At 39.0% G+C, this 12,176-nt stretch overlaps 1 protein-coding gene across 11 annotated transcripts in view; it reads left to right on the top strand.

Annotated features, from left to right (window-relative positions):
* ERC1 (ELKS/RAB6-interacting/CAST family member 1) overlaps positions 1–12,176 on the top strand; it is a 269,174-nt gene that overhangs the window by 238,178 nt on the left and 18,820 nt on the right. For 10 of the 11 annotated variants that reach the window (XM_039707938.1, XM_039707939.1, XM_039707936.1 and 7 more), the window contains one exon: positions 110–211. In XM_039707938.1, coding sequence (XP_039563872.1) covers positions 110–211 — 102 coding nt within the window. Of the gene's footprint in view, positions 1–109; positions 212–1,796; positions 1,864–12,176 lie in introns of all 11 variants that reach the window. The other variant, XM_039707940.1, reaches the window with a different exon arrangement.

Genomic DNA, 12,176 nt, shown 5'->3' with positions numbered 1-12,176 from the left:
CCATGTATGGATTTTGGATATGGATTTGTATAAATGCCCTGTTCCCTTTAGTCCCCCTGATAACATTAGAAGGTAGACTGAGATTCTTTTTTCTTGCTTTTTTTAAAAGACTCAGAACCGTATGAAGCTGATGGCTGACAACTATGAGGATGACCACCTCAAATCCTCATCCCATTCCAACCAAACCAACCACAAGCCCTCCCCTGACCAGGTAATGTCTCTCTCTTTTTTGTTTATAAAGTAATTTTTACTATGAAGGCTGATGATTTTTTCTTATAAGTAGTTTTCCCTGACATGCTTGTAGTGCCTTGGAACAAAAGTAGCATTCCATAATGCAGTTATAAAGCAGAATTGGGTGCTGCTGCTGTGTTGGCTTTGTGCAGACTCCTGAATGAACAGTTCCTGGTACCAAGCTGTTGTTAGGTGGGTGGAGAGGAGGAGGTGCATTGAAAAGGAACAAAAACTTTACTCTCCTAAAATGTGAGACTCAAATCCTGCATGACTATATTCAGATTTTAGTAGCTCAAGTTTATTGCTTGAGTGTGTGGAGTGTCCAGGACTGTTTCTTGTCTTCAGTAGCAGGAAATCATGCTCCAGGATCAGCTTTCTGATCTATGGATTGCATACAAGCAGTTCCCTTCATTTCCCACGAGGAAATCCCAGCCTCGGTGCCAAATGAGCACAGACTGCTCCCTCACAAACTCAATGGGCCATGAACTGAAGGAAAATCAATTTACCATCTCCAAAGCAGTGAGGAGCCTCCTGTGGCATTTACAAAGCACAGCCGTGTGCTTGATAACTATTAGAGAGATTAACCATCCCTTGGGTAGCACAGAAATTGCCAGCATAATTGCACATCCCATGTTGTAATCTCATCCACTGCAGTTTAATTAAAATATTAGCCATCATTAATCACTGCCTCGATGGAGTGAAGGAATGCTTCTTTTTGCCCTCTGATTCATGTAGAAATTGGTGGGATGTGAAGGGAAGCATATCTCTCTAGACCTTTAAGTGCCAGCTTAGTGATACACAGAAATAATGAGTAAGGTACAAGAGGAAAATGGCAAAAGTCAATTACTTATTCACCCTGCAAAAATAGATCTTGAAAAATCTCCTTTCGTGATCTGCATCAGAAAACAAGAAGGAGTATATACAATCAAACAGAAAAACTCTAATTTTCAAGGGAACTTCCTTTTGCATCTTAATTTAATACCTTCCTCCACTGTATGTTGACTGGCTTGAGTTTTCTGCAGTGCTTTTGGAAGATGTTGGTGTTCACTCTCCTTTTTCAGGAAAGTGAAATTGTTAATACTGAAAATTAAATGGATTTCCTAATCTTAATTTGGTGCAAATGTTAGAATATCTGTTGTTTCTACTCTGAAGTCTACAGAGAGCTGAAACCATTTCTAGCATGTAACTTTAGCACATGCTTGCAAATAAAGGCAGTGTAGCATTCACAGATGAAATTGAAAATATAACATGTAAAAATGAAATAAAATTTAGACATTTACAGAAATTCTTGCAAAGACCCCACAGGGAAGGGCAATAGGGAAGAGAGGGGGTGGGAGGAGGCTCTGATTGCACTTCCCCTTTGCAAAGGGGCATTTTGAAAGTTGACAAAGCCTACAAGGGAGCAGAGAAAGCTGCACCTCAAGGTAGCTCAGAGTACTGCATAAGGAATTGAAACGCTTTGTTCTACTGTTTGTACTTTATGTGCTTTAAATACTAACCAACTCTTTATTTCATTCCCATGCTGCTCTGGGGCTTTCCTCCCATTGCCACCCGTGCACCTCTAGGATGAGGAGGAGGGTATTTGGGCATAACCAGTCAGATGCTCTTAGCTCAGCCATTTTGTTCAGAACGGTGAGAACCAACCTCTCCTGCCCATAGAAAAGTTTCCCACAGTCACTCCCACACCTCACTCCTGTGCTTTGTGGAACCTGGCTGTGCTCCTTCCCCTTGCTGCCGTGTCCCTGCATGAGGGTGTTTCTCGTGTGTTTATGTGCAGTTTGTGATTTTCCTCTTCTAATCATCCTCTCGTTTCACCATGTTGTGGGGAGAACTTCCCAGGGCATGTAATTGAGTTTCTGTGCAAGCACGAGAGAGCAGGAAATGTCTTTCATGTCATTTATCATTGACTTCATGGAGGAAATGTTTTCAGTGGGATTCTTTTTCAAAGCAGTTTGCGCCGTAGCCAAACCTGTGTGTGCTTTTTCAATTCTGGTTTGTAAAGAATTTGCTCGAGGATAATGTTCCTCCTGAAGATAATGTTCCTTCTGAAGGTTTTAAGCATGTTGAGATCTGCTGCAGAGATTGCTGCCGTGCACACTGACCTAACTAGTCATAGATATTTATCAACTCACTGCACAGGATTCTCTAGATGGACTAGGAGTATGAATTGTCTATAAACGTGAAGGCAAAGAGGAATATCCCCTTAACCTTCCTCTCTCCCTTCCATCTCCCTCATTCTTTCAAAACAGTGGGGGGAGAAATTAGGAGCTGTTTTTCATTTAAAGTATGATTTGTTTCTCTGTGTCCATGTCCACAATTTTTTCTTCTGTGCTGTCAAATTGTCCCCACAACAACACCCATTTTCAAAAGGGGAGACAGTGCAGAGGACAGAGCCTGCTCCTCATGCCTGTTCCCTAGCAAAAAATCCTCTTACTGACCAGGAGTCAAGTATTGATTATTACACTATAGTACACAGCATTCATTTATGCCTTGAAGTATCAGTTTTAAAGTGGAATATATTTCTTTGAAGTATTTTAAAGGACTTATGTCAGTATTTTTAAAATTATATGAAATTTTTTCCTTCTTCACTTATCCTTTTTAGAAAAAAATATTTCACGTCAGTTTCTATGCACTTCTTTCTAAGAATTTGATTTTTTCATATCAGTTATTTGAAAAAAACCTGAAAATTTCTGTGGAAATGTTGGACCCTTGCATTTCTGAAAATTTTTGCTTTGTATTAGGTTTGTAAAACATTTGTGAGAGAATAAGGCACTCTCTTCTCTTGCACTTGCTCAATTAACTACAGACTTACAGTCTGTCTGACTGTATAGATCAAATCCCTCTTCAAGCCAACCATCTGAAAAATTTAATCCAACTGTGGCAGTGTCAAACTTGAATTTCATGCCTTGGGGTTTGAGCTGAGAAAATCTCTTTAGTGGACAAATTGATAAAGTGCTTCATTAATTTGCACTCGCTGTTGATTTCACATTCTTTTTGAATCACCGCTCTTGCAATGGTTGTGCGCTCGTGTATGTTGTTAAAAGTTTTAGAGATGATGCTTGTAAAGATCAGCTGAAGCACAGAAATTAAACAGGGGAAGTCAGGTAAGTAAATGATGAAAAGGAAGAGGACACTCACTATGAAGGTAGGAATAATTCTGATTTTCCTTCTGGAGCAAGCATGGAGTTTGTGTAGAAAACACTGAGAAGGATCTCTCTCTTTCCTCTCCCTTGTGCTGATGCATTTAAGAGTACAACTGTGCTAAGAGTATGGTTTTTTCATAGTTTTCTGAATTAATGGGTGGTTGACATTATAAACAGCTTATTTGAGGCACTGTCCTCAGGAAAGCTGTTGTATCCCAGTCAAAACAATGAGTCAGCCAGCAACCTTGCCTTCCTCACATCTCATCGGAACAACTCGACAGCCTCGACACTGTCATGCATACATCAGCAGGGAAGGTATAAACGTGATGGATGCTTCCCAAGCCACTTATTCCCAACAGAGTACAAGTTTTTACTGTGATAGTCCATGTTCATTAAAAAAAAAAGTCCTTATTATTTTTGTAAAAGCTAAGATGATGTAAGTTACGGAGTCCCTAACCTCCATGTGTTAAATTAAATTTATGTATTACAATGATAAAGTGTAATTAATTGCATAGGACTTGGCAATAAGTTTGTTTTTTAAAGTTCCTTCAGGTCTGTGGATGCCATCACCTCTGGTCAATACTGAAGATTAAATGGAGACAAAAAACTATGTACAATAGTTAACTACATTATTTTATTTTTATAGTTGAGGTCTTAAGGCTTTTCCCCTCCAGCATTCTGGAATTGACTGAATTTAATATTTAATTATGCCAAATCTGTACATGACAGCATTATCAGATAGAGCTCCCCTGAAATGGATCACTGTTCATAAACATATGCACCCTCCCTGTAATTTCTGAGGATGGTAGTTTACATTTCAGTTTATAGTTCAATGTAAATACCATCTTTCATCCTGAAATAGTTTTTAAACCTAGCATTTTTCACTTAGCTCGTTTCCTCGCTGTGTGAATTTCTTATGACTCCTTTTATTCCCCAGATGGAGCTCTATCCTCCTCTACATCCAAGTCAATTCCAATGTGATTTCACACAAGGATGCTCTATGGTTTTTCTCAAATGCTAAACTGCTCTGGCCAATGGCTTAATTAGTTATCACTCGCTTTTATCAAGAATAATATCAATTTATACCTTAGGAGATCTAATACGTGCAAAAGGATAAGTGTGTATGTAAGTGTATCTTCTTGTAAATCTGTGCCAGTGGGGAAAGTAAAGCAAAGCTTCCATACAGAGATTTCCCAAGCTGCTCAGTTCATCCAGTTGTCTTGTGAAGCACAGCTGTGCTACCTAGAATGGGAGAAAATGTGGGTTCATCCACTCATTAATTGAAAATTATTATTATGCTTATTAGAGCAACAGTAGAATAGTCAAAGAGCTAGCATGGAATTGAAGGAACATGAAGGGCATGAAAATGGGGATATTTCAAGACAATGAAAATATTGGCAATTCCTATAGGTAAAAATATTGTAAGACAAACAGGGTCTTCTTTGTGACATTTTTCTTCAATACTTTGACAGATTTTAACTCAGAAACACTAAGCATTGTGAGTTGCATACTGAAGGCACTCACAAAATTTATAACACTTCAGATTTCAGAGGTGATGTCTGTGGTGGAAAGAGGGGGTAAGTCATTACAGGAAAATATTTGGCTGATCTCAAGGTTTAATGTAATCTTTGCCAGAGCAGTCAAACTACATGAAGTATTCATTTGCATCACTACAACACTAAAAGTGTCTATACTTTGGGAAGTTTGAGGAGAACATTGATTTTTTTTTCCTACATTATTTGATGCTGAATTCTTGTAGTGAAGTAATAGTTTTTCATGGTGAGTTCCATGTTTAAATTACACAGGCATTCATTCACTACATAAATGTGATCTTCTGTCCACAGCACACATTTTGTACAGAACTGCTTGTCCTGCAGGCACACTTTTGAGGTTCTCAGTATTGTCACTCACTACACTGTGACCTCATAAGACTTTTGACTAGATTTATTTTCAGTCTGGTCTTTTTAATTGTTAGATCATGCAAAATGGTCAAAATCACCAGGCCTTCATGCCTGACTCATATTACATTGTAATTTACTGGACACAGTACTAGACCACGATTCAGAAGATAAATTCTTTCCTGGCATCGTCTCCAACCACTCACTTGTTCTCTTTCTCCCTGTCTCAAATTCTCTAATTGTAAAATGAGCTGAAGTTTTTGTAAAAGTGCAAGTTCTGCTTGGGAAAAGTGCTGTGTAAGTGCTAGGTATTATTACTGTGTGATATTTGAAAATTGTCTTGCTAAAGTGATATGATGGTGATTCTAATACCTCATTTTAAAATTGATCCCAAAATTGTGTTAGATTTGTAGCTGACTCTATTACTATGACTTACTTTTTTTCCAAGATCCTATTCCTTCCCAAGAAAAGGGAAAATAACCCATATTTTCAAGGAGCTGCCATTCCAGCATGCTGGACAAAGCTCTTTAGACCACTGTCTCTTGTTCTTTACTGTCATCTCTTGTCTTCTGAAGAGTCATTTCCTCCCCTCTCTAAAAATCTACAAACCAATTGCGTAGTATAATAATGATATTATTACAATTCTTCATCCAGGTCTGTAAAAGCATTGTGAAAGTGTCTTGTGCTTGCTTTGGAGACATACTCTGTGCAAAATGTGAAGGCAGCTACATGAGATAATCTTGCATTGCTTAAACATGTCCAGCCAGAGAGAGAGAGGCTGTATTTGCTTTGTCATATTGGTGACAGTCAGGGTTCTTCACTCCCCCTTTTTGGATGGGCAACCTTTTAGTAAGAACCCTAACGTGATGCACTCAAATAAGATGATGTAACTAATTTTTCCTTAGGAGAGTTGGAGAAGAATGCTTTCCTTTAGACAAAGTCAGCTTCCACTCCTGTCCTTTTCTTCTTTTGGAGAACAATTCTTCTGCTAGCTTTTTTTTTTAACCTATTATTTTGCTGGTTAATAACTAATTTCTGTTAGAATAATGCATTCTCTGTCCAAGAATGTTATACCTGTGAGCACAAAAGAACTGATCTTGGTACACTGTTCATCTTCTGTCTGATCTCAGAATGATAAAACTAAGATTTCCAGATGGAATTTTGTAATCTGCAGCTCTGGGATGAATTAAACATTCACAACAGAGGTGCAACTGGACTGTATCACTGTCTTCCTATTATTCTTACAGATCAAAGAAGAACACAAGTAGATACTTGCAGTCTAAAACATTCAAAACAGATGGCTGGTTTCTTTTTGTAGAGATTTGTGCTTTTCAGCAAAACAATTGCAAAAAGGCCATCATTCATTTCTGCCAGATGAGATTATGCCAGGTCTGTGTCTTATTTTCTCTTTTGATTTGCAGCTGAACATAATCTTCTACTAGTGGCTTGATCTTTGTAGCAAGTAGGAGTTCTGCACTCAGAACTCAGACACTGTTGTTTCTGGCCACTTCCAGGAGAGTTGTTCCTAGTAGTTTGTGTGATAGTCTCTACTATCTCCCGGTTATTCTGAGCTCTGGCACTCCTAGACAAGACACTATGAGACACAGGACAAGCAGCTGCAGCAAAGCCTTTTTAGTTGTCATTTAGGAGGAAAGAAACTGAGGGAGAGGGGAGATGAACAATGTTAGAAAAAGAATTAAGCCCAAACCTGCTTTCCAGAAAATAAGCTCCAGAGAATGGTAACTAAAATAAAAACTGTAAGGGCATGTAGCCAATCTAGACACTGCATTTTCCTGGTTGGTGAAGTTCATAATGACTGATGGACATGTCAGGATTTACAGTTCCATCTCACATCTCACTATGGGCTCTCCAACATCTGCTTGTTGAAAGGAACTTTTAGATAAGAACTACTGTATATACATGTAATATAGGTGCATTTGTGTATAACATAGGTGCATTTCTTCATGGGATTTTGTGTTTGAATGTAGAGCAAGCAACTCTAAAAAGACTTCCTACAGACAGATAAACCTTCACAAGTCCTTGCATTGAAAGTGTCTTTCAGCAGGTAGAGAGCTGCAGCAGCAGAATGAGCACCCAGAGTTAGAGAAGGACAAGACCAAGATTCCTGTCACCTGCAGACAGGGAGGTTATAGTTCATCTGAACAGGAAAAGCTCTGATTGTGTTCTCTGCTAGACTACTTAGGAAATACCTTCTGGTTTGCATTAGCAGTGGAACAGACAGCAGAGCACAGCCCTGACACATCAGCATTGCCATGGACACGCTCTCCCAGTGCCCTGCTGCTTGCTCTGCTTCCAGAGGTGTGTGAGACACTGTTTCCCTTTATCCCTTGTAATAGGGAGAAGCAATAGACAAAATAGAGCACAGCAAGAAATGTGTGTGCTTTCTGGTTCACTCTTGTGTAGACAGCAAGTGCTAGAAAGCTTGAATGCATTAAAAGTAGAAGCAGGTTGTTCTTACTTATTCTCAAGCTGCTATATTTTTGTAGAGAAGGAATCAGCATAAAATCTGACTGATTCTGTGAAATCAAAACTTGCTTAGTTACACTTACAAAAGTTTGATCAGGAGAATGCTGTTTAAATCCACAGTGTCATGTATAAATTGCAAACGTGTTGAACTGTTTTTGCTTACTGTGGGACTACTTTTTTTCCTTGCTGATAATTGTCAATATCCATCAGTCTGACTACCCAGTTTCATAGCTTTCCATAATTTCATTTATTATTCAAAAGTTTAGCCTGGTAACTAACACAGCTTACAGGGGTGAAGTGCTCAAATGAAGGAGATTTTAATACTAAAGAGGTGTGAGGTGTGCACAGTGCAGTGAGTTTATTTAGGGGTAAGAGATTGAGTGAATGCCCTCGCTTTTGAAAGAGAGTGACAAAACAGGTAAAATTCAAGCTGTGTGCAAACACTCCCTTCAGCTCTGCTGAGGTATCTCATTCCTGAAAGTTCATTTTCCCCTTGGTCCAGCTACAGGCCCCTCACATCAGTATTCCAGTTCTGATCTCCAGCAGCCCCTGCTGTTCCTCACGTGGTTCCCTGCCAACTTTGCTCCACAGCCCACATAAGTGAAAGTTGCCAGTGTCATGGAAAGCACTTCTGGATTTGTTATGTATAAAAATATTTTAGAACTACTTGCTCTTTTTGAGTGCTTTAGGAATCCTACCAACCCACTGCAATTCTCTGCCTCACCTACATGATGGGGAAAGGATTTTATTTAAACAGAGGGAGCTAATGACAAAACTCCTTTCTCTGGTTTGTTTTTTCTATTATTTTTTTCTGGTCTGGATTTTTCCCAAGGTGAAGAGGGTGAACTCTGGAAATCATTAATCCATGGGATTTGTTCATGGTGTATAAAAATTTCAAAAATCATTTGCTATATAAAAATTATTTCCTAATTGATTCTGTCAGAAAGGAACTGAGTAACACAGCTCTGTCAAAATAGCCAGAATCTCTTTTAGCTCCTCACGTATATTGTTCTGGTTTATGAGGAGAAAATTATGAAGGTTAGAGTTAAATTTTTTTTTTTTTGGTCTTTAAAACAAATCTAAAGAATACTGAGCCTTTCCTTGAGCTTTTATGTGGGGGTCTTCTGAAGAAACCAAATATCTCCATGTATCTGTGAACTGAGCTGAACTGAGCTGAGGTCAAGATGTGTCTTTTTGAGAACTTTCTTCTGTTTCCATTTAAAATAATGAAGGGAAGACATCGGTGATGAATTGCTCTGAATTTGGGAAAGCTTTGCACATTCTGAGCCAAATTCATGCCTCGTAAAACTCCATTGCATTCAGTGGTTACAATATTATTGTTGAACCCTTGTGTTTGTTGCCAAACAAACACAAATGGTCTGAGCAAGAAGGCATAATTCAATTTGCCATGCAAATACTTCCAGACTGTGTCACTCACTATCTTTATCACTAGTTTATTTTCATATCTCCCAACATAAGATATTTAGCTATAGAGGCAAAATATCCCTGTCTGGCAATATGTATAATAAAACCCAGATACAGGGAGGTATACAGAGATTTGTCAGGTCCTTTTGAAATAATTGCTTTTTAACAAACATATGTGCTTACACAATCTTGGGCCCCATCTTCTCCTGTGGAATGGTAGTTTGGGAAGTAGATTTTTTTTTTTGGGTAGCATAGTTGCAACTGCATGTAACAAAGTTTGCAAATAATTTTCCACACTGACATGGCAGATGTGGTTGATAGGAGATAAAGGACTACCTGCACTGTGTTTCCAAACGAATTTATTATGTCCAGTCTGAAGTTTTGAGGAGGTGTTTGGTGGTACTTTGGGTTTCTGCTTGGATTTTTCATAATTCCTTCTTTATTTGTTCTGTGCAGGACTTACAATGAACACTCACGGTGTGTAGACCAGACTGACAAGCTAGATTGTTTCTGAAATTGCTTAATTCCTTGGAAACTTTCAGATTTATTCCACCTACACTTCTTTGTAGCACTTTTAATACAAAAACACTGTCATTTTTACCTGACATTTTTTACTTTGACCCCTGAGATTACTTGTCAGTTCTATTTTATTTTCTTCCTGTTACAGCTGTACTTCCAGGGAGTTTTTTTCTCTCTCAGATACTTAGACATTTAGGGGTAAGGTAAGAAAAATTGCTGAAGCATTTGATTGCAAAATGAAGAGCACTGACCAGCAGCACTCTGCCCTTTAGGATTCTGTAGTGGATATAGACACACAATGTGCAAACAAGGCACTCAGGCTAATAGAGGGGTATGGCAGCACTCCTGCCAGTGCCAAATGTATGTATGGCACTTTATGTTGCCCTTGCTGTATCAAAAAATGTTATTTTCTCCCTTTTTTTTAAAGATAACTGCTGTTGATCCATGATCAACCTCCACACTGATGCATTATTCTAATGAGTAAGGCAAGTTGTGTAAGGAGAGAACTTTTACAAGGTCGACTGATGCAGTTGCAAAAACAGGCAGGCTTTTAGGGGTGTCTGTAAGACTTTATTTCAAAATGGCAGCTGCAGGTTTTTAAAGTAGAAATTTAGAAGGTATTCTCTGAAATTAATAAAGTTAAGTACTTGGTTCTGAAAAAGAAAAGTGGTTGCTTCCTTCAGAGAAAAAAAGGGCTTGTTAGCAGGGAGAAAGGTGACCAGGTCATTAACCCTTCTGCCTGGAGAAGGCATAATTTAAAGCTGGTGGTTGTGGTGAATTGCACATTGATTAAACTCACTCTTCATTCTGCAGATGTCTGTGGACTTTTGCTGGTTTTCTTTTCCAAATAACCACTTATGTATTTTTTGTATATTTCCAGTAGACACTGCTGTGTATATATAGATATTTAAAAGCACAGACTTAGCATATAAAACTTGAAATTCGGTTATCCATATTCCAGTTGACCATTGTCCAGCAACAGTAGAACCACCACTGAAGAAGCAGTATCACTTCATTCTAAAGCTTTTTTGCCCAAATGACTTGTATAACTATAGTTAGATTCGTATTTATCATAGCCAAAAAATTTTTTTTAAATGTACAAAATCTCAAGTTGAATTTGGAATATATTCACAAGTATCTTTATTAGTTTGTTGAGTTGGTTTGGGTTTGCATGAGAGATTTTTCAGGCATTTAACATTTCTGCCTCTGAGTTGCCTTTTTTAGTGAAATGTTGTCAAACTTAGCTGGCCATTAGCAATATTCTGAAGCTGAGGGTACATTAAGCAGGCTTCATTCCATGCATTGATGAGGATGGCCTAAACCTATCAGGTCCATTAATGAATGAGGGCTGCTTCAGAAGATATTCCTGGGTTTGGTCTGTTTCCCCACTGTTTTCCTAGAAAGCTCTGAGCTGAGCATGAGAACGCGATGTGGGTTATGAACCCAGCTCTGCCATGCTTTTCCACTTAGCAAATGCTCTTACACCCTCTTGAGATAAGGCAGGGTCAGCTCTGCTGTGTGGGAAGCACAGTGCCTCCTGCTAAGTGGCCAGTTCAGATGAGATAGGGCAGGAACACAGATATAAGGGCACTTCCTACTTGACTGGCAGCTTTTAATGGATCCCAAGTGAGGGGAATGATTGCTCTGTGAACAGCTTTAGGGGGCTGCTGGTTAAGAACTTTCACACGCCTCATTTGGTCTCTTTCCAGCTCGAGGTAAAAGGGGGAAGGGTGCAGGAGGAATGTGCTTCGAAAGGGGATTTATCCCTGAGCAGTCAAATTCAACTGTTCTATGAAAATCTTCCATTCTTACTTGCTAGATAGCTCTGCTTTCTCTTCATCAGGGAGGGTTTCTGTTCACAAAGAATAGCCAGGAATGTTATCCAAACAGATTCTTTTCAGACTGGAATCTGCACATCTGATGGATATTGGAGAGACTGTGATATCTGAAAAGAATACAAGGCAGCTACTACATTGATTGGACTAGTTATTAGACATTGACTATTACTTTTCTATAGAACAGTATTTTCTTAAGATGTGATAAGCCATTGTTTTACCCTCTGTGGGCAAACCAAATAGTAAGAAAGATAGAAAAGACATCCTTTAAATTAGAAGCATCACTTGTTTTCACCTGCACAGGCAATACATTTTGAGATCATAATGTTGGTAACAGATATTGTATGAAAGCAGGGTACATACACTGCCAGCTCATGGACAGCTTGTTCCCAGCAGGTCAGCCCCAACCTCTGATGGTACATGGGGTTATTCCTTCCCAGCTGCAGTGCCCTGCACTCGCCTTTGCAGAATTTTCAACCCTTCTTCCCTGCCCATCTCTCCAACCTCTCAAGGTCCCTCTGAAGGGACCCAACTCTCTGGGGTATTGGCCACTCCTGCCAGCCTTGTGTCATCAGTGAACTTGCTGAGGACCATCTGCCCCTTCATCCAAGTCATTGGTTATAAGTTAAACAATACTG

Source organism: Passer montanus, unplaced genomic scaffold, assembly GCF_014805655.1.
Source record: "Passer montanus isolate IOZ18808 unplaced genomic scaffold, ASM1480565v1 scaffold20, whole genome shotgun sequence".
NCBI classification, from domain to species: Eukaryota; Metazoa; Chordata; class Aves; order Passeriformes; family Passeridae; genus Passer; species Passer montanus.
This window is presented reverse-complemented; position numbering and strand designations above follow the sequence as displayed.